Genomic DNA, 27,434 nt, shown 5'->3' with positions numbered 1-27,434 from the left:
TTCCATATGAGATTGAGAACCAAAAAAGTTAAGACTTATCACAGGTCATATAAATAAAAAGAGACAGTGCCTTTTGCAATAGTCCAGAGAATCAGAGAAAGCTTTGCAAAAGGTGGCATTTAAGCTGTTAGTGCTTCCCTGATAGCTCAGTTGATTAAAACATCCACTTGCAATGCAGGAGGCCCCAGTTTGATTCCTGAGTCAGGAAGATCCACTGGAGAAGGCATAGGCTACCAACTCCAGTGTTCTTGGGCTTCCCTTGTGGCTCAGCTGGTAAAGAATCTGCCTGCAATGCAGGAGACCTGGGTTTGATCCCTGAGTTGGGAAGATCCCCTGGAGAAGGGAAAGGTTACCTATTTCAGCATTCCAGCCTGGAGAATTCCATAGACTGTACCGTAGAGTCCATGGGGTTGCAAAGAGTCAGATATCACTGCGGGACTTTCACTTTACTGTTATTCCAACCATAAAACTTACAATCAACAGTAAACAATGTTCAACCAATGGTATTGTTTTTTAACAATACTGACGAATTTACTTCTGGTCCTTAAATTTACTTTAACCTAACTGTAAGTGATACATAAAAACCTTAATAATCTGAAAATCTCAAACTTACTTTTAAAAGAAGCATCTCTAAGTAAGTATATGGAGCTTATGGTTGAGTAGTGTAATACTTTGTGAATCAGAATCAAAGTTGTGAATGTTAAAAGGATGGAATAAAAGAGAACTTTGGAGCCTGAGTAACCTATATTCAAGAACACACAGATCTCTAAATTATTACCATTGTGACCCTGGGTACTTCAATACCTTGTTTTATTACCTATAAAACATGACTATCATCACATAATTAACAAGGTTTTAGTAAAATTTTAAAGAAAAAATTAAATGGAACTTCCTTGGTGATACAGTGGTTAAGACCCTGAGCTTCCAACGCAGGGGCCCTGGTTCCATCCCTAGTCAGGGACCCAAGATCCAACACACTGCAACTGAGACCACTTGCTGCAACTACTGAGCCCACGAGCCACAACTAGAGAAGCCCACATGTTGCAACAAGGAGCCTAGGCGCTGCAAGGAAGACACATCACAGCCAAAATAAACTAAAAAACCATGGAGCACGCAATCAGTCAGTTCAGTTCAGTCACTCAGTCGGGTCCGACTCTTTGCGGCTCCATGAACCACAGCATGGCAGACCTCCCTGTCCATCACCAACTCCCAGAGTTTACTCAAACTCATGTCCATTGAGTCAGTGATGCCATCCAACCATCTCATCCTCTGTCATCACCTTCCCCTCCTGCCTTCAATTTTTTCCAGCATCAGGGTCCTTTCAAATGAGTCAGTTCTTCACATCAGGTGGCCAAAGTATTGGAGTTTCAGCTTTAGCATCAGTCCTTCCAATGAATATTCAGGACTGATTTCCTTTAGGATGAACTCCTTGCACTTCAAGGGACTCTCAAGAGTCTTCTCCAACATCACAGTTCAAAAGGATCAATTCTTCCACTCTCAGCTTTCTTTATAGTCTAACTCTCACATCCATACATGACCACTGGAAAAACCACAGCTTTGACTAGACGGACCTTTGTTGGCAAAGTAATGTCTCTGCTTTTTAATATGCTGTCTAGGTTGCTCATACCTTTTCTCCCAAGGAGTAAGCGTCTTTTAATTTCATGGCTGCAGTCACAATCTGTGGTGATTTTGGAGCCCCCCAAAATAAAGTCTGTCACTGTTTCCACTGCTTCCCCATCTATTTCCCATGAAGTGATGGGACAGGATGTCATGATCTTCGTTTTCTGAATGTTGAGTTTTCAGGCAACTTTTTAACTCTCCTCTTTCACTTTCATCAAGAGGCTCTTAAGTTCTTCTTCCCTTTCTGCCATAAGGGTGGTGTCATCTGCATATCTGAGATTATTGATATTTCTCCCAGCAATCTTGATTCCAGCTTGTGCTTCATCCAGCCCAGCGTGTCTCATGATGTACTCTGCACAGAAGTTAAATAAGCAGGGTGACAACATACAGCCTGACTTATTCCTTTTCCTGTTTGGAATCAGTCTGTTGTTCCATGGTCCACTTCTAACTGATGCTTCCTGACCTGCATACAGATTTCTCAAGAGGCAGGTCAGGCGGTCTGCTATTCCCGTCTCTTGAAGAATTTTCCAGTTTGCTGTGGTCCACACTGTCAAAGGCTTTGGCATAGTCAATAAAACAGAAGTAGGTGTTTTTCTGAACTGTCTTGCTTTTTCGATGATCCAGCGGATGCTGGCAATTTGGTATCTGGTTCCTCTGCCTTTTCTAAAACCAGCTTGAACATCTGGAAGTTCACGGTTCACATATTGCTGACACCTTGTTTGGAGAATTTTGAGCATTACTTTGCTAGCGTGTGAGATGAGAACAATTGTGCAGTAGTTTGAGCATTCTTTGGCATTGCCTTTCTTTGGGACTGGCATGAAAACTGACCTTTTCCAGTCCTGTGGCCACTGCTCAGTGTTCCAAATGTGCTGGCATACTGAGTGCGGCACTTTCACAGCATTAGCTTTTAGGATTTGAAAGAGCTCAACTGGCATTCCATTACCTCCACTTTGTTTGTAGTGATGCTTCCTAAGGCTGATTTGGCTTCACATCCAGGATGTCTGGCTCTAGGTGTGTGATCACACCATCGTGATTACCTGGGTCATGAAGATCTTCTTTGTACAGTTCTTCTGTGTATTCTTGCCACCTCTTCTTAATATCTTCTGCTTCTGTTAGGTCCATACCATTTCTGTCCTTTATTGAGCCCATCTTTGCATGAAATGTTCCCTTGGTATCTCTAATTTTCTTGAAGAGATCTCTAATCTTTCCCATTCTATTGCTTTTTCATATTAGCTCACTTACTTTTTCACTTATTACAGCCTAGACTTGTAATATCTAAGCACTTGCCCCAGTGTTTTTCATTTATAGCAGCCTTGCAAAATGTTAATTCTGGATCAGTTCAGCTGTACAAATTCTTTATGCTTATTTCTCAGGTACTAGTGGGACATGGGGAGAAAAAAATCATATAACCACACAGATTGGTGCCACTGTTAATCAGGCTTTAGCTTCATGGAGCATGCACTAACTAAACCAAAAGAATTGTTAGAAACACTGTCTAAGGTCCAACTGAAGCTAAACCAAAAGAATTGTTAGAAAAACTGTCTAAGGTCCAACTGAAGCTAAAGCCTGATTAACAGTAGCACCAATCTCCATGGTTATATGATTTTTTTTTTCTCCCCATGTCCCACTAGTACCTGAGAAATAAGCATAAAGAATTTGTACAGCTGAACTGATTCAGAATTAACATTTTGCAAGGCTGCTATAAATGAAAAACACTGGGGCAAGTGCTTAGATATTACAAGTCTAGGTTGTAATAAGTGAAAAAGTAAGTGAGCTAATATGGAAAATCTACAAATATGTATGGCACATGGTAAGAGCTCAGATATGTACTGCATTTCATTCACTCCATATTAAGTACTAAGTATTATAACGTGGGCTTCCCTCGTAGCTCAGAAGTTAAAGAATCTGCCTGCAATGCAGGAGACCTGGGTTCAATCTCTGGGTTGGGAAGATCCCCTGGAGGAGGGCATGACAACCCACTCCAGTATTCTTGCCTAGAGAATCCCCAGGGACAGAAGAGCCTGGTGGGCTGCAATGCACGGGGTTGCAAAGAGCTGGACACAACTAAGCGACTAAGAACATTATAACACAGAACATAACACAGCCTGAGACTTCCAGTAGCTGAGAATCTAGAATAGAAAATAAGACATGCGAGGCAATGGATGTGCGGTAAAGGGATCATCTTTTAGAGTGAAAAGAAGTGGAGGAGTATTATTGTTGACTATGCCAGAAATACAGTTGTAAGCCTAGACATTCGAAGGCAAACTGGGTTATATCACCTTTATGAAAGTCACCATAATTAAGGGTGAAAAAGAGACCTTTTAAGGGAGAAGGAATGAGAGAAGTGTGTAGAGGAGAAAAGTTGAAACATTTTCTTCAGCCAAGCCCAAACTGGTGATTACTAATTTTACTTGGAATATGTGGAAATGCAGTAGAACTTGAGCTAGATCTTATTTAGGCAAGGCAGAGTTTTTCTAAAGGTTGAGTTTTTCCAAACAGAGAATGGGTACTATAGGAAGAAGGATGAAAGCAAAGAGATTCACAGAAACAGAAAATACACGGAAAGTTTGGACAAGTAAGAAAAATCTAAAGTATTGGTAACAAATAACAGTGATGAAATCAGAAAGGCAAATTCTTAATTCGGTTTCTTTGCACATCCATTTTTTTCACTAACACTTATTTAACATTTACCAATATAGACCAGGGTTTATGCTGAGAAAGGACAGGAAGAGGCACATTCCATGCCCTTCAGGAGCTTAAAATCAAATCAGGGAAATTGTAAATAAGAGGGAAAAAAATAAGTAATACTGAAAAGTGAAAATACAAGAAGCCAAAAAATTAGCTAGAAAAATTCATGTAGCAGAAGTTCATATATTATAGTGGAAAAAAATAAAGCACAGATGAAGAAAGTAAATAGGAGATGTTCACCTGTGAATGTGACCTTATTTAGAAAACACACAGCCTCAATTTGAATATATATAAGAGAAATACTAAAAATCAATAATCTAACCAGCCATTTAAAAAAAAATAATAATAAACCATCCAAAAATTGTAGAAGAAAATACAGAACAGATAATAATGAAACAGAAAACAAACATAGGGACTTCCCTGATGGTCCAGGGTTAAAACTCCACGCTTCCAATGCAGGGGACTTGGGTTCAATCCCTGATTGAGGAATTAAGATACCCCATGCCATGTGGTATGGGCCAAAATTTTTTTATAAAAGGGAAACATAGAGAGCTTGGACAATGAGTTAAAGATAGATTTCTTTGAAAAGTTGAATAAAACTGATTAACTCCTGGCAAGACTGATCCAGTAAACAGAAAAAAAATAAATAAACCTGAGGAATGAGAAAGGGGGGCATTACTATTAGATACTCCAGGCAGTAAAAAGTTAGTTAAAAAAACTTAACAACTTGAGGTCAACAGATTGCAAGCAGGAAACTGACAAATTCCTATAAAAATGCAATGTGCCAAACCTGATGTAAGAAGAAAATGATTACTTAAAAAGTGAACTGGAACTAAAAATCCTTCCCATAAAAAAATTACTTCCAGTCCAGACAGTTTTACCAACAAATTCTACCAATTGAAAGAAAAAAAAAGTATCAATCTTATTAAACTCTTACACAGAACAGAAAAAGATGCAGCAATTCTCAGTTTTTTTGTGTGGTCTAGCATGACCTTGCTCAAAACTTTGAAAGAGCATTGTAAGAAAATTACAGGCCAATTCAATTGATGAACATAGATAGCAAAGAAAAAACTTTAAAAAAAGAGTTGAATCCTGCAATATAGTAAAGGATACATTCATCAAAACCAAATTGGGATTATTCCAGAAACACAAAGATGATTAAACATTTTTTTAATGTAATTCACAGTATAAAAAAAAATCATATGATCATCTCAAAATTAATATAAAGCATCTGATAAAACTGAACTCTATTCATGATAAAAATTCACAGCCAAACTAGGAGTAGAAAGAAAATTTCCAAAACTGATAGAGATCAAAAAAAAAAAAAAAAAAACTACAGCAAACATCATACTTAATTTTGAAATGTTGAACACTTTTTTACCTCTGAGATAAGGAATGAGACAACGATCTCTGCGGTCACCACTTTAATTCAACATCATAGTGGAGGTCCTAGCCAGTGCAATAAGCAAAGGAAAAGAAAAAAAAAAAAAAGTATAAGGATTGGAGAGAAATAAGGCTTTAATTATTCATAGATGGTATGACTGTATAGATGGAAAATCCAGAAGATTCAACAAAGTATTAGAAATAAATGAAGTTATTTAGCAAGGTCTATAATTTTATATGCCTATAAACAGTAACATTTTAAAATATCATTTATAATAACATCAAAAAATAACTTGAAATCTATAATTAAAATAACTGAAAGTTTATAGTTATACAAGACCTCTACACACAGAAAAAAAACTAGTTTCATGGAAAGAAAGTAAAGAAAATCTCAGAAAATAGATAAATTAGGTGCATTGAGTTGGAAGATTTAGTATTATAAAGCTACCAATTTAACCCCACATTAATTCATATAGATTTAATATACTTCCACTAATATCCTTGGAGGTTTTCCGTAAAAACTGATAAACTGCCAATAAAATGTACATGGAAAGGAAAATGACCAAGGTTAACCACAATAAACTTGAACAAGTAGGTTAACTTATTGTACCCAATATAGGATATATTATTATACACTTATAATCAGACACTATGGTATTTGTACACAGATAGTAAAATGCACCAATGGAACAAAGAAGAGAATCCAAAGTTAAACCCAGGTATATATGGCTATTTTATTTATTATAAAGGCAGTACTGCAAAGCAGAGGGTCTTTTCCATAAATGGAGATGGTCAAGTGGATAATAACTGAAGAAAACACATGGACCCTATCTCATTAGGGGCTTCCCTGGTGGCTCAGAGGTTAAAGTGTCTGCCACCAAAGCAGGAGACCCGGGTTCGATCCCTGGGTCAGGAAGATCCCCTGGAGAAAGAAATGGCAACCCACTCCAGTATTCTTGCCTGGAGAATCCCATGGACTGAGGAGCCTGGTGGGCTGCAGTTCACGGGGTCACAAAGAGTCAGACACGACTGAGTGACTTTACTTACTTACTACCTCATTAACCACAAAAATAAATTCTAGATGTTATCATATTAAAGGCAAAATAATAAAGTTTCTAGGGAAAAATGTTTTCATGATGATATAACAAAGACTTTGCAAAAAAGACACAAAGAATTAATTATAAAGAAAAGGATTAGTTTTGACTACATGAATATATATTAAAGTGTCTGTCCATAGATGCCATTAATACAGTGAAAAGGTCAGAGTGGGAGAAGATATTTGCAATACACATAACTGATAAATGGTTCACAACTAGAATTCAAAAACAACTTCTACAAATCCATAGATGACAATCCAAATGAATAAAATGGGAAGTGAATGAAAAGGTACTTCACAGGAGGATATTCAAATAGTCCATAATCCTTAGATCTCAGCCATCAGATAAGTATAAACTACAACCACAATATTATATCATTACACATTAATTGGAATGGATAAAAAAAAATGAAAAGACACTTACTCCTTAGAAGAAAAGCTATGACAAACCTAGACAGTATATTAAAAAGCAGAGACATCACTTTGCCGACAAAGACCTGTCTAGACAAAACTATGGTTTTTCCAGTAGTTGTGTATGGATGTGAGAGTTGGATCACAAAGAAGGCTGAGTGCCAAAGAACTGATGATTTTGAACTGTGGTGTTGGAGAAGACTCCTGAGAGTCCCTTGGACTGCAAGGAGATCGACTGCAGTCAATCCTAAAGAAAATCAACCCTGAATATTCATTGGAAGGACTGATACTGAAGCTCCAATACTCTGGCGACCTGATGCGAAGAGCCAGCTCATTCGAAAAGACCCTGATGCTGGGAAAGATTAAAGGCAAGAGGAGAAGGGGGTGACAGAGGATGAGATGGTTGGATGGCATCACTGACTCAATGGACATGAGTTTGAGCAAGCTCTGGGAGATGGTGAAGGACAGAAAGCCTGGTGTGCTGCAGTCCATGGGGTCACAAAGAGCCAGATAGGAATGCGGGACTGAACAACATGACAAAGGGCTGGTGAGGCAGCAGAGCAACTGAAAAACTCTTAAACACTACGATGGGAAGTTTAAGTTGTAACAAACACTCAGGAAAACCTTTTCAACCAAAACATACACAAAATAAAACAGCAATTCCACCAGCAAAAGAGTGATACAGATGGTCCCCAACTATCGATGATTTCAGTTAAATATTTTTCAACTTTATGGCGGTGTAAAAGCAATATACATTCAGTAGGAAGTGCATTTCAAATTTTGAACTTCTCCTAGGCTACCAATATGTAGGAGGATACTCTCCCACGGTGCTGGGCAGTGAGGGGCAGGTACCAGTCAGTCATGCCATCGCAAGGGTAAACAACGGACACACAACCATTTTTTGAGTATAGTATTCAATAAATTACATGATATGCATTACTTTGTTATAAAACAGGATTTGTGTTAGGTAGTTCAACTACAGGCTAATGTTAAGTGTTCTGAGCATGTTTAAGACAAGCTAGGCTATACAAGGGGCTTGCCAGGTGGTGTGAGCAGTAAAGAATCCACCTGCCAGTGCAGGAGATGCAAGAGACATAGGCTGGATCCCCGGGTCGGGAAGATCCCCTGGGTAGAAAACGTAACCCCACTCCAGTATTCTTATCTGGAAAATTCCATGGGCAGAGGAGCCTGGTGGGCTACAGTCCATAGAGCCACAGAGTCAGATGCAACTGAATGATGAAACACATGCGCGCGCACGCACACACACACACAGAGATACACACAGGCTAAGCTGTGATGTCTGTTAGGATGCATATATTAAATAAATATTGACTTATTATATTTTCAACTTATGGGGATATAACCCCATCATAAGTCAAGAAAGATATGTACAGTGATGTTCACTGCAGTGCTATTCATAAAAGCCTCAAAATGAAAACAACCTAGATGTCTACACAACATTAAAAATGATAAATGGTTAATTCTCCAAAATTGGCAAAGAAATAGAAAGTTCAAAAACAGGTAAACTAATTTACGATGCTGAAGTCAGAATTGTGGTTATTACAAAAGAAGAGAGAAGAATTGTGACTGGAAAATAGTGGGAAGGGCTTCCTTGGTGGCTCAAATGGTAAAGAATCCACCTGCAATGCGGAAGAGCTGGGTTCAATCCCGGAGTTCAGAAGATCCCCATGGCAACCCAGTCCAGTATTCTTGCCTGGATAATCTCCCTGGACAAAGGAGCCTGGCAGGCTACAGTTCATGGGGTCACAAGGAGGTGGACACAACTGAGTGACTAAGCACAGACTAAGCTCAATAATGGGAAGGGGGCTTCTGAAGTGCTGGTAAAGATTTATTCCTTAACCAGGGTGATGTTTCTGTGGATGTGCTCACTTTGTATTAGTTCTTCAGACTGCATATTTTCCACATATACTTTCTGTGTGTTTGTATCTTTAATATATATAAACACATATGTGTATGTGTGTGTGCATATATATATACACACACACATATAATGTTAATATATTATATTAATATTCATATGTGAGTTTTAGTATTTCCTGAATTAATGTCTCAAGTCTGGTTCAAACCAGCCCATACTTCACATCTTCAAATTCTCTATTTACCTGCCACTCTCACTTGAGCCTCAAATCTCACAATTAACACAGTCAAAGCTAAAATCATTACTCCTCTGTTATGAGATGTTATATCCCCCTTTAAAAATATATTGAAACTCTAACTCCAAGTACCTGCGAGTGCTACCTTATTTGGAAATAAGATATTTGTAGACAATGGCATCCCACTCCAGTACTCTTGCCTAGAAAATCCCATGGATGGAGGAGCCTGGTAGACTGCAGTCCATGGGGTCGCTAGGAGTTGGACACGACTAAGCAACTTTTGAGTACGTCAAGGCTGTATATTGTCACCCTGCTTATTTAACTTACATGCAGAGTACATCATGAGAAATGCTGGGCTGGAAGAAGCACAAGCTGGAACCAAGATTGCCGGGAGAAATATCAATAACCTCAGATATGCAGATGACACCACACTTATGGCAGAAAGTGAAGAGGAACTAAAAAGCCTCTTGATGAAAGTGAAAGTGGAGAGTGAAAAAGTTGGCTTAAAGCTCAACATTCAAAAAATGAAGATCATGGCATCTGGTCCCATCACTTCATGGGAAATAGATGGGGCAACAGTGGAAACAGTGTCAGACTCTATTTTTTTGGGCTCCAAAGTCACTGCAGATGGTGATTGCAGCCATGAAATTAAAAGACGTTTACTCCTTGGAAGAAAAGTTATGACCAACCTAGATAGCATGTTGAAAAGCAAAGACATTACTTTGCCAACAAAGGTCTGTCTAGTCAAGGCTATGGTTTTTCCTGTGGTCATGTATGGATGTGAGAGTTGGACTGTGAAGAAAGCTGAGCACCGAAGAATTGATCCTTTCGAGCTGTGGTGTTGGAGAAGACTCTTGAGAGTCCCTTGGACAGCAAGGAGATCCAACCAGTCCATTCAGAAGGAGATCAACCCTGGGATTTCTTTGGAGGGAATGATGCTGAAGCTGAAACTCCAGTACTTTGGCCACCTCATGCAAAGAGTTGACTCATTGGAAAAGCCCCTGATGCTGGGAGGGATTGGGGGCAGGAGGAGAAGGGGACGACAGAGGATGAGATGGCTGGATGGCATCACTGACTCGAGTCTGAGTGAACTCTGGGAGTTGGTGATGGACAGGGAGGCCTGGCAGGCTGTGTGATTCATGGGGTCACAGTTGGACATGACTGAGCAACTGAACTGAACTGAACTGAAGCAACTTCACTTTCACTGTTCACTTTCAAGCACTGGAGAAGGAAATGGCAACCTGCTCCAGTGTTCTTGCCTGAAGAATCCCAGGGACGTGGGAGCCTGGTGGGCTGCCTTCTACGGGGTAGCACAGAGTCAGACACAATGAAGAAACTTAGCAGCAGCAGATGTAATTAAGATGTAAATTAAGCACAGTCACACTGGAGTAGGCTGGGCTTTGGTTCAATATGGCTGCTGTCCTTACAAGAGAAGGAACACACCAGGACAAAAACACAGGGACAATGGCCTGTGATGACAAAGGCAGTGACTGTAGGAATACAGCTGTAATCCAAGGAATGCCAAGGATTGAAGGCCACCACTGGAAGCTAGGATGAGGCAAGAAAGGATTCTACACCAGAGTTTCAGAGGAACACAGCCCTCCTGACACCTTGATTTCAGACTTCCAGGCTTTAGAACCATGAGAGAATAAATTTCTGCTACTGTAGGCCGTGCAGTTTGTAGTATTTTGTTACAGCAGCCCTAGGAAACTAATAAACCCTTCCATCTGGTATCTAATTCTTAACCTCAACCTCCTTTTTAGCAGTATTTACACTATTCTCCCATCTACCTAATATATAATCTCCAAATGCACTAATATTTACTCATTCTTCATATCCTGAGATCAAGAGGTATTGTTTTGCCTTTTTATTCTCTCGTTTTAAAATTTTCCCTTTCATTTCTACCATCACCATCCACTTAACTTTCTGTTCCTGGATGGTGCCACACCAAAGTGCCCTTCCCATCCCCCTCATAAAGACAAAGAAGTCTCATCATAAAAATTAAAAAGCTTTTCTTCAACTCTCTATAGTAGACACCCACAGAAAATTTATTCTCTTGGGCTATGGGACTTCGTAGTAGAACCTGTGGACAAAAATGGAATCACCACATTGAGAATTAGAGCTCTAACACAGGAATTCGGGGACAACACACTTAGTCCACAATAACTGATACATTATTCCCCCTCAAATTATTTGTTCATTTCCTCTGTCCCAAGAGCAAGTCCTACCCTACTGTTTTTTCATTATTCCTTCATTAATTTTTTTGAAAATTGACCTTTTTCCTAAACACTTTTACTAAATTACTCAGTCATCAATGTACTTCTCTTAACTACTAAATGTATTGATCTATCAAGATTTTATTCCCAGATTATTTATCCCTTCCCTCCCTCTTATCAATGTACCTCAACCTTTAAATTCTTTGCCAGTCCCCTCCGTACTTCCATTTCCTTCCTCTCTTCTCTTCTCCCTTCTTCTCTTCTCCCACTCTGCCTCTCCCTCCAAGAGCTCATCTAATCCAAATACTGATAATTCCCAATTCCACGTCCTTCCCTTCTACTCTCTCACAACAAATTTCTAACTACAGCTGTAAAATACATCCCAGAGGCACCACAATTAAAATGCCTCCACAAAGTTACTAGACTGATACATTAATCCTTCTGCAGCCATGAAACTAAAAGACGCTTTCTCCTTGGAAGAAAAGCTATGATAAAACTAGAAAGCATATTAAAAAGCAGAGACATTACTTTGTCAACAAAGGTCCATATTATCAAAGCTATGGTTTTCCAGCAGTCATGTTTGGATATGAAAGTTGGACCATAAAGAATGCTGAGCACTGAAGAATTGACACTTTTGAACTGTGGTGTTAAAGAAGACTCTGGAGAGTTCCTTGGACTGCAAGGAGATCAAACCAGTCAATCCTAAAGGAAATCAATCCTGAATATTCATTGGAGGGACTAATGCTGAGGCTGAAGCTCCAATACTTTGGCCACCTGATGCAAAGAGCCGACTTACTGGAAAGACCCTGATGCTGGCAAAGACTGAAAGCAGGAGGAAAAGGGGATGACAGAGGATGAGATGGTTAGATGGCATCACTGACTCAATGGACATGAGTTTAAGCAAGCTCCGGGTGATGGTCAAGGACAGGGAAGCCTGGCATGCTGTAGTCCATGTGGTCACAAAGAGTCGGACATGACTGAGTGACTGAACAACAATCCTTTTCTAGTCACTCAAGAAATCTAAGTTCATATCCAACTCCTGTCTCCTCAACCACGATGCTATTCAGACACCATGTAATCGACTTCTCAGATCTATCCCTCCCTTCAAACTTTTCTATCAAATTGCCATTTCTCTCCACAATCCTCTCTTCTTATGTACAGCTGCAATGGTTTTCCCTTTTGCTTGTCTCTCATTATCTCCCGTATATCTTTTACAGTGCTGTCAGAGCTATAAAATATTCCGGAATCACAGACTCAGTAGTTACCTGCTTTCAAAAGCTTCTCACTGCCTCCCACACACTCTCATCTCCTCAGCATCAGCAAAGTATTTAAAAATCTATGACTCCCCTCCATAACAGCTCATACTTGAACCACATGGGTACATTAATTCCTTCCACAGAGTCCTCAGTCCAGTGATCTTTTCAGCCTGGAATGCTTTTTTACTGACTTCCCTCAGAAATGGAAAACTCTTTCTTCAAGGTTCAGCTAGAAAATCAGGTCTTCTATTGAATCTTTCTCAGTTAAACTTCTTCTTTTGAAGCAACTAGATACACTTTGCATTTTTAACCTAAGACAATCCATTTTTGCTTCCATTATGGTTAGTTGTATTTGTAAAGCACTTTACTACAGTTTAGTTTAATAAGGATTTCATTTAATTTTCACAGCAACTCTGTAAAGGAGGCATCATTTAGCTAAGTGTATAAGGACCGAGGGGCTTTCCTGATAGCTCATTTGGTTAAAGAATCCGCCTACAATGCGGGAGACCCTGGTTCAATTCCTGGGTCAGGAAGATCCACTGGAGAAGGGATAGGCTACCCACTCCAGTATTCTTGGGCTTCCCTTGTGGCTCAGCTGGGACCGAGGGGCTTTCCTGATAGCTCATTTGGTTAAAGAATCCACCTACAATGCGGGAGACCTGGGTTCGATCCTTGGGCTGGGAAGATTCCCTGGAGAAGGCAAAGGCTTGGACAGGCTTGGACACTACTGAATGACTTTCACTTTCACTTCATGTAAGGACTGAAACAGGCAAAAAGATTAAGTAACTGGGTATAAAATATACAGAAACACACATGCTATTTTCTAATCCCAAAATCTGCTAACAATTAAATTTTACATTTCCTAAAGGCAAAAGACTCCAAGGGTCCTAGCATAGCCCTTTCTGTGTAACAGATGCTTTGTGTTCTAATATTTTCTTTTCCTGTTTGACATAACCCTGTTTTACCTGTCTGAACTCAAATCATTCTTACAGTTCCAAAGTTTCATTTCCTCTAATTAGTGTCCTTGACTCTTATAGGCCTTACTGATCTCTTTTGGGGGGGGCTGTATCATACTATTTGGTATGCTGTTACAGCTACCTAGCACTCCGTTACTCGTACTAACGGCTTCATAAGCTTGTGAGCACTCATCCCACTGTGGTGTCCTCTGCACTACCCATCACCAGGTTGGTGCTCTCTCATCTGTTTCTTGACTGATGTGCAGTAGTCTCCTGTCCATCCCCTACTTGTAAACTTTTATTTTTTGCATTAAAGGTATAGATCAACTGTTGTTATCTATATGTTATCATACTTTACAGTAAATATTATTTAACTCACTCTCGAAATTTAAAGCACACATGTCAAGAAAGTATTTTAATCATCTGATGGAAGAAAAGTCTAGAGTGACTATCTTAGATGACTGTAGAGGGCAGCAAAGCAACAGAAGTATTCTCTAAGAAAAAATATTTATTTTTCTCAGAGAACTTCAGATTTGTTTTTATATTTTAACAGATGTTAACGTTAAAGCTTTTATTATAAGAGAAGACTTTTTAACATACTATATAAAAACTTCACCGGCTACTTATTCATGTAAACATTTTCACTAGCAGTTACAAAATATAACAAATACAATCAAAGCCCACACTCTTCTATACACATATAGAAAATAAGCCTTACAAACAATTCATGGTTTCAAAACAGCCACCATAATTGCTAAATCTTTTACAAATAATCTAAAAGTTGACAATGTTTTTAACTGAAAAATGAAAAAATAATCTATCTTAAATACAGAAAAGAGTATCAATAGTCCAGTGAGTCTTATTTCTTGCTAAGTAAAATGTTTTCATTAGTATTACTAATTCTAACCTTGATGTGCCTTCTTTTTGTCATTCAACTGGAAAAGCTATGCCAGCTTTAAAAGAAAAACAACAAATCTTTGACACTGTGCTAGTGTACAACAAAAGGTAACAACCTGAAAGAAGTGTTTCTTACTATTATTGCAATACTAAAATTCACTCTGGTTCTAATGTGGACTAGGCAAATCAAACTGTGTCATCAAAATAATCACCTATTTATAACCTTAAAATTGCCTACAGGAATGAGAAGTTAATGTAAAAGTGGATGCTCAGTACAACTGCATTACTTGCATATGTTTATCAAAGTTTTTGTTGGTGGTAATTTTTTACCTCTTTTAAGTAGCTGCTACAGCAATTAACATATGAAGACTCCTGGTTGGTGAAAAATGCTATAATGCTCTAGCCCTGTGCCCTTAATGAGAAGGACAGGACTGTTAGCTATGTACCTTGTACCTTCTCCCACCTGAATTTCTTTAATGAAAAATAGAGAAGCTTTTTAAAAATTCTACATTTAAAATAATCTGGGTATTCCTTCTCATTGAAGAAGGAAATGGCAACCCACTCCAGTATTCTTGCCTGGAAAATTCCATGGACTGAGGAGCCTGGCAGGCTACAACAGAGTTACAAAGAGTTGGACACGACTGAACACATGGGTATTACTAAGCAGACTCAAATACAAGATAGACTATTCTCTGACTTATTTAACATTAAACTGAATTTATAACCATGAATGATTATCTCTAATCTAAATCAAATTATAAGGGAGTTTGGAGTTCATGACAAGGACACTTGTAAAATGAAATCTTAATCTAACCCACAGTAGCAATGACTAAATTAAATACTGTATTAATAAGTTTCAAAACCAATGGCCTCAGATATTTTAGTAATGACAATAATGTCTATCAAGGATAACTCATAGAGTCACTATGTGGACTTCATCTTACCATAGTTTTCCAATACTAACACTTCATTAATACTTTGCTTTTTCCTCTGAAATGAAACCATTAAAAAGAATCAAGCACATTTTTAATTTTATACAATGTTCTCAAATGTTAAGAGTCCTAGCTGTGTACATCTATTTTTATATCCGCCTCTTGGTTTTTTCATGTCCTTTTCAGTAACTGCACTGGTATACTTCCATTAAAACAGAAAAGCTATCTTAAATATACCTACTCTATTTCTAAAACACAAGCCCAGAATGATATGTATTATACATAAAGTGAGGTATATCCCAAAGAAACTGCTTAAGCTACATATATTTTGGGGTTAATAATACAGTACTAATACCAAAGAGGAAGAATTGCATTCCTCCTAGGTCAATTTCTCAAATTTCTCAGATTCAAAATGGGTAAGACAATGGGGACAGAATATAAAGACAGGTATAAAGACAGAACTAAAGAAAGCAAAAGGAATTTTTAGAAAAAAGAAAAGGCAATGAAGAACATTTCTCACCAAGTAACATCTTTAAAGCCTATCATCCTTTTCTAGTATAGTAAATAAATAAATTCCTCCCCTATCTTGGAAAATAGCAATGGAAAAAATGTCAGGATAGGAATAAATATCAAATATACAAACCTCTTTAAGAATACATTCCCTATAGTGTGTTCTGTACAACAAAGCTTCTGTAGCAAAAACAGGCTGTTTAATTAACTGCAGAAAAGGATATTTTACTGAAGAATTTCTTAAGCCATTAATAAACTAATGTGCACAGTGATTTTCCATGAGGGAAGGGGGTTACATGATTAGTTTTTCCCATTCCCAAATATATTCAACCATGACACTTTTTTCCAGAAACTAGCGTTCTATTAAACACTTTGGAAAACATTCCTCTAAAAGCATGAAAAAATGAACAGAATTTGCTCCAGGGACTAAGGATTTGAAGGATAGCTAGGATCAGATAGGAAATGAAGTCAAATTCAGAGAAGTTTTTGTAGCTATTTATTATAGCTATTATTCTGTTTTATTATCTTATTTCAACATGGAAGATGAAATCATAAGCTAAGTATTCTCTTGATACCCTTTTGTTGTATAGCAAATTTGGTCAATTCTAAAACACTTATTAACAAGGAAAAAAGCAAATGTTTGGGAACAAAAGTTGCTCCCCAATAATGTCTCTGGCACAGGATTGTTGTGAGCTGAAAACACCCAAGGACCAAAAGACAGAAAGAAACTTTGACCTTCCCCCTAATTGCCTAAAAAGTTTTTTTTAGATAGAGGGCCTGGCACTGAGCTATCCCCAGAGTTATCTGTAAAAAGTAAAGGCAAAGTGTAGTGGGGAATCTCTGCATGGCCTAGAGATCAGAGTCCACTCTATGTTCCCATTGTGTCTACAAGGCCCAGCAAACACTTGTTTACCAAACATTTGTTTTACATCTTTATGTGAGTTGCCTTTCTCCCCTTTGAAGTCCCAAATCACTACCCCCAGTACCCTGTTTTGTCTGTAGCCAAAGTTGGTATTTAATGTGAGGGTTAGGCCATTTCCTGGAAGGGCCTCCCCGGTGGCTCAGCTAGTAAAGAATCCACCTGCAATGTAGGAGACCCGGGTTGGGAAGATACCCTGGAGAAGGGAACTGCTATCCCCGCGAGTATTCTTGCCTGGAGAATTCCATGGACTGTAGAGTCCATGGCACCCCAAAGAGTCAGACTCGACTGAGCGACTTTCATTTAAGCAGTTTTCTGAGTCTCTTCCATGTATGTATACATGGCATCAAACTTTCTATTTTATGTTGTTTTAATCTGTCTCATGTCAATGTAATTTAGACCACACAGGAGAAACTAGAAGGGCAGAGAAAAATTTCTCCCTCCCTGACACGTTAAAAATCTATAAGCTTAAAAAATAACTTGTGTTTATTCTGTAATAGGTGCTAGGATGCATACAGTGAAGCTTGAGGCAAAGTCTTTACTGCAAAGAGCACACATCATAGATCAACTCACAATTACATTACTAAATAACGAGTAAAAAGAGTAACTACTTTAGAAAGAAAAAAGCTCACTGTATGAAAGAAGTGGTGAAGGAAGTATTCATGGAGAAAATTAATTTCAAACTGGGAGCTCCAGAATTGGACTAGATAAGAAGGAAGAGTAATATCATTTTAGGACTTTTGAGTAAGTACCAGAGAAGGGCATAACCTACTTTGGAGACCACATATAGTTTAGACCTGCACTGTCCAATATGGTAATCACCAGCCACACCTGACTTCTGAATACATGAAATACAGTTTATCCAAATAACAATCTGTAAGTGTATAGTACACATCATCAGATTTCAAAGACTTACTACAAAAGAAAAAAAAATGTAAAATATCTCAATTTTAAAATATCAACTGCATGCTAAATAACATTTTGGTTATACTGTGTTAAATAAAATATGTTAATTTCACATGTTCCTTTCATTATTTTTTTTAATGTGGCATTAGGATAACTTAAATCTATGTATATAAGTTCACAGATCTCTATTGGGACACTGATGGTTTAAACTAAATTTTATTTTGTTGTTAAGCTCTTGCTATAAAGAAATCTGAGCACCCACTGCATACTTAGCATATGAGATACAATAATAAACAAAATAATGACCACATCTGGTCAAATCACATATAAAAATGCTATAATAAATAATACTCATCAAGGGAAGAAACAATCAAATGAATATGTCTCTTAAACTACAAATGCCCCAATCACCAGGCTCCACTCTCCACCCCCTTGCAAAATTCTTGATCCAGTTAGTCCACAGTGGGGCCTGGGATGTTGTTTCGAAAAAGATTTCCTAGTAACTAGTATTTGAACCTATCAACACACTGTACTTTGGCTGACCTTGGGTAGCTGAGAATAGTGATTTATAGATATACCCTCCTCCTTTTCAAAAGTTTTACTTCTGAAGAAATCTAACAGCTTAAAGTAAAGCACCTCTACTGGGACAACAGCCAACCTATTTAAAAAAAAAAAACTATTAAACTATTAACTTCCTATTAAAGGAAACCAAATAAAGTAAAATATATATATATATATATATATATATTATAACCTCTCCTATCTATAGAGTCACAGTATAATTAATCTCACAGCTACAAAATAATCTTTGGAAATGCTGTCAATTCTTGGTCATTTAAACCAGTTATGAGCTGGTATGTTCTCACATACCATACCTTAAATTCCAGTTTATGGATATCTACTCACAATACCACATGGTACTTTTTTCCTACTGATCTTAATTAGCAGAATGGATACTAGGCAATTAACAGGGCTGCAAGTAAAATAATCTCCCTGGATGCAATATTAAAGAAAACATGTTAAACTCACAATATAAGTATGCAATACAATATCATTTCTGAAACAGCTATAATACCTGCTGCTGCTGCTGCTGCTACTGCTGCTAAGTCACTTCAGTCGTGTTCGACTCTGTGCGACCCAATGGACGGCAGCCTGCCAGGCTCCCCCATCCCTGGGATTCTCCAGGCAAGAACACTGGAGTAGGTTGCCATTTCCTTCTCCATATAATACCTGCAGTATAACTGTATCTAGACTTACAGGAGGCAGCCATCACTAAAATTTTAAATTAATGATCTATGCTGTAACAAGTGAGCCATTTAGGAAAAAACCTAAAATTCACCCTTGATAAAGATTCACAACAAATTTTATTTACACAAATAATTAATCTATGTCAGAGCCTATAACAGAAAATCATAAGTTTTATAAACTCAAGAAAGGATATGGGTTCAAGATAATTTTAGATAAAAATATAAAAGGTAACCAAAAGTATGACATTAATGGTGCTGAGATTTTTGGATCTGAGTTTCTGACACACTCATTACTTACTTCAAGGTTCTTTGATTTTAGCCTATATTTACATATTAACAGTCATTCTTAGGGCTTCCCTGATAGATCAGTTGGTAAAGAGTACGCCTGCAATGCAGGATACCCCAGTTCAATTGGGAAGATCCTGGGTTGGGAAGATCCACTGAAGAAGGGATAGGCTACCCACTCCAATACTCTTGGGCTTCCCTTGCGGCTCAGCTGGTAAAGAATCCACCTACAATCCTTGGGCTGGGAAGATCCCCTGGAGAAGGGAAAGGCTACCTCCAGTACTCTCGCCTGGGAAATTCCATGGACTGTATGGTTCATGGGGTTGCAAAGAGTAGGACATGACTGAGAGCCCTTCACTTCACTTCACTTTGGCTATTGTTAATTAAACGCTACATCTTTCACAAATCATGTGTTCAGTATTGCCAATTTTATGAGGACTTTAATAGAGTATAGAATATGCCATGCTACTGCTACTGCTAAGTCACTTCAGTCGTGTCCGACTCTGTGTGACCCCATAGATGGCAGCCCACCAGGCTCCCCCGTCCCTGGGATTCTCCAGGCAAGAACACTGGAGTGGGTTGCCATTTCCTTCTCCAATGCATGAAAGTGAAAAGTGAAAGTGGAGTCGCTCAGTCGTGTCTGACTCTTCGTGACCCCATGGACCGCAGCCCACTGGGCTCCTCTGCCTATGGGATTTTCCAGGCAAGAGTACTGGAGTGGGGTGCCATTGCCTTCTCCGAGAATATGCCATAGGAATATGTTATTTACTCACTAATTTTTTAAGGGGTAAGCAACAGAATACCAAAATACTCCTTTTTAACAAGGGTATCATGGCCAGCTTCACTTCAATCATTTTCAAATAATAGGCAATAAGCCATAAGTTTTGTTCCTTAACTATACAGATGCAAAATGTACCTCAGAGTTGCTGAATCACATATATATATATATATATGTTTTTTCTTTTACACACACATATATATGCATAAGTGACATAAGGTAAAACAGTAAATACACCCACACCCACAAATATATTATTGACCCGCTTTTCCCAATTCCTATTTTGGACACTAGAGCTAAATGCAAAATTTGCTCTTTTTTGCTTCCTTTTAAATTTGGGTCACTTTGCCATTATATCCGTCTTAGAAGCAGGAAAATTGATATGGGCAATATTTATTGTAGGCTCCAACCTGATACTACCAGTAACTTGCTAAAGTAGAAATGAAATTACGACTCTATCTTCAACTGCACATTTTCGACTCTACACTTTTCAATATAACCACTAACATTCTAAGTGACCACACAGAACCGCCAAGTCCTAAAACACATTCTACATCATTATGGGACCATCCAACTAGATTCCATACAATTACACAGCTGGGTTAATTTCACTACATCCCAACATTCTGAAAACTGGTCTGTATACTTATCGGAGGTAAATTTAACAAACACTTCAAGAGCACTGACTGGGCTATACACTCAAAATAAAGATGAAAGTATAAAAAAAGCAAGTCAATCAAGTTGAAAACCCAGTTATTCAAGTCATCAGGGTAAAATTTAAGAATGACAAATACCATGTTGGTTGGTTTGTCTTTGTTGTTTAATAGCTAAGTTGTGTCCAACTCTTGTGCCACCTCGTGGACTATAGCCCACCAGGCTCCTCTGTTCATGGGATTTCCCAGGCAAGAATACTGACGTGGGTTGCCATTTACTACTTCTCTAGGGGATCTTCCCAACCCAGGGATCGAACTCAAGTCTCCCGCATTGTCAGGCAGATTCTTCACCACTGAGCCACCAAGGAAGCCCCTAATAATAATATGAAATAAAATAAATGCTAAAATTTGAATGTATATTCCATGCATTCTGCTATTTTATTTTCTTTCATTTAATCCTCACAAGAACTCTATAAGCAAGTTGATATTACCCTTTTTTGAAAAGATGAAAAAACCTAAGTTTACTGAGGTTAAATAACTTGCCAATGATTCACACAGCTGGTAAGTGACAATCTTTTTTCAGATTCAAACTGCCTATTTAGTATCTTAACCATAAAGTGCAGAAAGCAAACTTATACCACCTACCACAATGACCTATCTCAATAAGAAAATCTGACTCAATTGATTTTTTCTTAGGTAACTTTTTTTTTTCTCAGTTTACACTAATATCTCTACATAGTTGGTTAGGTTCCTCTTCTGGGTAACTGACAGTACCTCATGCACAAATCTATCATAAACACCAAGCTGTCCTATATGAAAGTCACTCAGTTGTGTCTGACTCTTTGTGACCCCATGGGCTGTAGCCTGCCAGGTTCCTCTGCCCATGGATTTCTCCAGGGAAGGATACTGGAGTGGGTAGCAGTTCCCTTCTCTAGGGGATCTTCCCAACCCAGGGATCGAGCCCAGGTCTTCTCCACTGCACATGGATTCTTTACCATCTGAGCTATCAGGGAAGCCCTACAACCACCTATTTACTTTATACATTACGTCTATTATACTGCTGTAAGCTCCTTGAAGCCAGGGCTCTGCCTTATTCAGTGTCCTCAAGTATCTAACAAGTGCCATGAATAAAGAAATTTCTGAAAGTGCTGTTAAATGTTCCATCATCATAATAGATTTTTTCTTCTATAACCTTCTAAATATCCATTTAAGATAAAACCTTGTTGAAAATGGGAAGAGCTGGAACTTAGGTCAGTAGTCTATCTTCTCTCTCATTGATACCATATCCCTGCTAATATTCTCTGTTCCTCAAGAAAAATATTGGAAGGGAAACTAAGATAAATCTCATCACATATTAGTTGATCATTGGCACCATAAAGAAATATGGACTTCCAGATTTAAATAAATCAGGTTTATCAAGTCAGAAAATGTTGAAAATCTAGCCCTCTTAACCTTTACACCTATGATCTATCGGGCTTAACACACATACATACACACACACAAACTAACCACAATGAGTGAGAATTTCAGTTCTTCAAATAGGACAGATAATGTACACCCTTCAAAAGAGGAAATCTGATTACTTTTTATAGTTTTCAGAATACCATGTCTACTAGTTTGAATATGAGGGTTTTTTTAATAGCCATAAAATCAGCATGACATAGAAATGATATTGTGCTAATAGAGGATACTCCCAAGAGTTTAGCATAGTTAAGGCCATGCTATATGTAACCAGAATATCAAAAATAGCAGCAAAAAGAAAAAAATAGTCTGTATGTGGTAAAAATAAGTAAAGCATTCTAATTAACAAATCATCATATAGTCATCTCTTTAAAGCCTAAAAATCTTCTCATTTCTAACACCTTCCAAAGCACTGTAACTGAACTATACTTCAATAAAATTCTATAAATAAATAAAACTAAACTCAAACATCAGTACATGCCAAAGCTTGTAAGTAGTACTATGAATGTTAGATCAATGCACAGGTTACAAGCAGAAATTTCCGTTTCCATACTTAGTATCCATAAATCAGGACAACTGTGCCCTATTCAAAGACTTTATTCTAAAATAAAGGTTGACAGAAAAAACCTGTCATAAGGGTTCACAAATTAGGGTGTTATAACACTATAAGCCAAAAAAAGGAAGCTCTTTAAATGAGCAGTGCACAGTAATACAAAGCTAGTGTCTGTCTCTACAACTACAAGCAGAGATGACTCTTAAAAACTTCAATTTACACCTCTCTATATCACAGTCCTTTTGGCTATACTACTTGGATTTTCAGGACTCTAAAATATCAAGCACATTATTATGGAAGACTTTCTAATTCTTTTCTTCTTTCATATGAATTCCAATATATTTCTTCAAAAAGTAAATGACACTTTACTTTCACAGTAACTATGAAATTATTACCCAAATTTAATTTTCCTTGTATTACCTGTACATATTACCTTGCTTCAGTCTTCTATGGGGCTTTGCTTAGCTAGATAAACCTTCACTGGAGGTACAAATATTCTTAGTCTTTAACACAATCTGTATCAGAATAGTAAACTGTTAACATCCCCCTCCCATTTTCCTCCCACCCAAATGTATTCCACAATACTCCTTAATGCAAAAGAACAGTACACAAAATTCAATCCAGAACCTTTCATCAATATAAAGAAGTAACAGCATTAAGAATTGTGTCCTGAAACCAAACATCTGGGGAGTGGCACTACAGAAACAATGTAGATTAGATAACATGCCATTTGTCATACTATACTCTGTAAACCAGAAACTGTCATTACAGTGCTTTAAACGTGACAGTGATTTGGTGGTGGAAATTCTCAGCCTTTAAGGGACACTCAATCTCTTGAAAACTTTGCCTTCCTCATAACCAGCTACCCCGACACACCTACACGGTACAGGGGTATAGGATTCTCTTCTAAATCACACCATCCAAGTAAACTGCACACATCTCTTCTTGTAGTAAATACTGGTAAAACTTCCTGGTTTCTTTTAAGATTTCATTAAATGCTGACATCCAACAGCAGATTTATGTACTAGAAAAATGTCTCAGGTAAAACACCCTTTGAGCAAGCCTAAGTTTTCCTCTCCACTTTCCTCTAAGTGGGAGTCATCGAACGAATAACGTCTTGCTGTGTTCCAGTATTACCAAAAGACAGAGCTAGTCCCGAGAGCTAGACCGGTGGCCTTAGTCTCCCAAATCGCCGCATTCCATTAAGGATCACTTAAGTCCACGTCTCTCGCACGAAACGGAGATATTTATTTAAAGATACTCTTAACAAGTAGTCTTCTAGTCTCCGATGCCTAGGAAGTAAACTTACAATGAGACCACCTCCCAAATGTGACAAAACTGTAACAGAACATGTGGGAAGAACGGCAGGGAAGAGGCGCGGGGCTTATTTTGACCAGAACAGCAGGGGCACGGCCAATGCAGTCAGGTATTTTACATGTAAATCAAAGTCCTGAAGACAAACTGGCTCAGCTAAAATAAACGTGGACAGTGAGACAGACGCCCCACAAACTGGAAGGCTGCTACAGGCTCAATGCAAAGCGATCCAGAGGCTGCCAGGGCAGAAAGCGGCCGGAGGATCGAAGAAAACTGTAGGGGATGCTGCAGGGTGGGTTAACATGGTGCCTTCTCCAGGGTGGAAGGAGAAGCGGGGTGGGAACCCAAAGGCTTCATTCCGTGGTCGGTTCTTGTGTTCCTAAAGGTATCTAGGCTCACAGCTCAAGTTTCACCCGGGAAAAAATGAAGCGGCAAACGACCATCCCATCTAGCGCCAGCACAAAAGTCCGTGCTCTCGGCTTCCTCCGCAAATCAGCGAGCAAGTAACGGTCCCGAGAGCAAAACCGAGGGACCCCGGTAGCACCGAGCACTAGGCGTCCGGACAGAGCACACCGCAGCCAAACCCCGACCCACAGCGTGGCGAGCCGCGCGGCCGCGGGGGAGGGGACCGGGCAGTCGGCGCCTCACTCGCCGGCCCCGGCCCTTCCCCGGCCTCGCCCCGGGCGCGGCTAAAAGTTTCCAGCCAAAGTCCATGGCACCCGCTCGCGCAGCCAACCGCCGAACACAACCGCCCTCCGCACGAGAAAACGGCCCGCGCCGGCCCGGCCGCGGCACAGGGACACTCGGTCGCGCCTCCCCTCAGCCCGCGCCGACAGCCGAGGTTCACCTACCACAGAGCCAGGAGAACAGCAGCGGAAAAAGCAGCAGCAGCAGCGGCGGTGGCGTCGGGGGCGGCAGCAGGAGCCCGGCCCCGGGGGGAGAAGCGGAGGAAAGTTGTGCTTTGCCGCCTCCGGGACACAGTGGAGCCGGCCCCGGGGTCCGCGCCATCCCCCACCCTCCCCCCGGCCCGCTCGCTCTCCCGCCGCCCGGCTCCCCCGGCCCCGGCGCCTCCGGCTCTGGGCGGCGGCGGCGGCAGTGGCCGCGGCGGAAGGTCCGGTGCGCGCGTCCCTAACTCCCAGTTCTTGAGCCGTCGCCGCCGGCTGACACTCAGTCGAGCGCTCGCGGCTGCTTCGACTCCGCCGTCGCCGACGCCACTGCCGAGGCTGAGGCGGGAGCCGCCCGCCACCACCGCCGCCGCCACTCCCCTCCCCCCCACCCCGGCACCCGCCCACTTCGAACTCCTGGGAACTCGGAACGCACCACCCCGCCCCGCGCGGGAGGGGGAGAGGAAGCCGGACCCTCAGAGCAGGAGCAGGGACTCGCCCGCCCAGCCCGCGCAACTCGCGCTCCCGTCTGGTCCCAAAGTGCGAGCCGCGACTCCTCCCACCCCGCCCTCCTACACTCGCTCCACCCCTTTCAAAAAAAAAAAAACCCCAAATCTCTTTTCTCCTCTATGATAACGGGGTTTCTCCCAAAGCAGGGCTTTAAGGAGGACAGGAAAATCTGGAATAGGTTAGTAGGCCCCGCCCCTCGCGTTCCTGCCTTGCCCCCCCTTCCCAGCCTTTCCAATGGTCTCGCCCACTCCGCCCTTCGCGGGTCCACCGCGGCCCCAGCTCGGATAGAGGCGGAGGGCGGTGGGACGGTCGTGCTCGCGGCTCAGCTAGCCCGGGCGGCTTTCTCCCTCTGGCGGGGACCCGGGGTGGGGAGAGGAAGGCACGATGGGGCTGCCCTTCCGTTGCCCCGGCTAAAGGTTCCTGTCTGGGAAGCTGGACGTATTCTGCGAGACTAGTCATCTCCCTCCTCGCCGGGGCCTGGAAGGAGAGACTTTCTCCCCTATGCTTCCCGGGACAGCTGAGCTCTCCGAATCCCTCCTTTCTTCCAAGCCCCACTTCCCCCTTAGCCCGCCGAGGCACGTTTGCACAGGCGTTTTTCTTGCCCCTTTCTCTCGGAGGGCAGTTTGGTGAAAGGGTCAACGGAGCCGGGCAAGGAGAGGAGCCCCAGAAGGTCTTTTCTCGCTCTCGTTTCTCTGGCCGCCCGGCTGTCCGCTGTCTTCGCCGGGCGACTGGCAACAGGAGGCCGCGAATTTCCCTGATCCGAGCGCCTGTAGTGCGGTGGTGTTTTTCTTTGGTTTTGTTTCATTTGCATGTTCGCACATGTGATTTTATTTTCGTTGCCTGTTTTCCTATGAACTGAACGCGGAACAGTGACCTCGGGAAATATTAAATATATGCCCGTAAAAGGAGCGTCTATGATCCTCCGCGACCTTCCTTCACCCCGGTGGCTGCGCACCCTGCCCTCTTCATTTGCCCGCCACGCACGGCCCTGGTGGCTTAACCTTGGAGCCACGGCCACCGGCGGTTCTGCGGGGATGGTGGACAGTTTCCACTATCCCGAGGGGGGCTGGAGGCGGAGGACACACATCCTCAATCCTGACACCATTAATTTTATGTTGGTCCTGCCATCGCCACCAGATAGCCACATATGTGCTCCAATAAGAATAAAGTCAAAAAAGGATTTGGCCGCCTGTCGCAGCTAAACTAATGATTATCTCTCGCCAAGATCACGCTGTCCTCCGCCTTCAGTCACTAGGGCTCCCCGACCTCCACCCACTGACTTAACGTTTTACTCACCTCCAAGACTACACGCAGTTCCACCCACTGCCCACCGCTCTTTTTTTCACCCACTGCCCACCGCTCTTTTTTTCTTTCTTAACTTCCGCCTCCCATCCTGTCTTCCAGCGCTCGGTTTAAAGACCTCTTTTCCTCCACCCCCTTTTCTCGCTCCCTCTCCATTCCTGTTTGCCTCTGTCGTCCCCTGTAAGCCCATCTCCTGCAACCACTCCTTTCCATCACCTAGTCTCAGAATGGACTTAAGAATAAACCCTGTCTTGCCTCGCTCCAGGAGATGCCCTGATGATGATCATAACTGACTAAACGTAGCTGTTGTGACATTCCTCAGCTGTGCTGACACCACCGTTTCCCTTGAGAAAAAATTCCCCCCTATTTTCACATTCCCTAAACCTAATTTCACAGTTAAATTTAGACAGAGCCCACTGCGCCATGACTAGCTAATTATGTTTAGATGGCACTTTAACACGTTGTTGATACTCAGTTAAATGTTAAACAGCCAGAATTTTAATGCTACTAGCCAATGTTAAACAGCCAGAATTTTAATGCCAC

General features: G+C 40.6%; 1 protein-coding gene across 3 annotated transcripts in view; it reads right to left on the bottom strand.

Moving 5' to 3' along the window:
• Positions 1-25,203, bottom strand: part of NECTIN3 (nectin cell adhesion molecule 3) — a 111,899-nt gene extending 86,696 nt beyond the window's left edge. For all 3 annotated transcript variants that reach the window (XM_068969653.1, XM_068969652.1, XM_068969654.1), the window contains exon 1: positions 25,047-25,203. In XM_068969653.1, coding sequence (XP_068825754.1) covers positions 25,047-25,203 — 157 coding nt within the window. The remainder of the gene's footprint in view (positions 1-25,046) is intronic.
• Positions 25,204-27,434: the final 2,231 nt, after the last annotated feature.

Source organism: Capricornis sumatraensis, chromosome 1 (genome assembly GCF_032405125.1).
Source record: "Capricornis sumatraensis isolate serow.1 chromosome 1, serow.2, whole genome shotgun sequence".
Taxonomy (NCBI): Eukaryota; Metazoa; Chordata; class Mammalia; order Artiodactyla; family Bovidae; genus Capricornis; species Capricornis sumatraensis.
The sequence above is the reverse complement of the archived record's forward strand: the minus strand, read 5'-3'. Positions and strand labels throughout refer to the sequence as shown.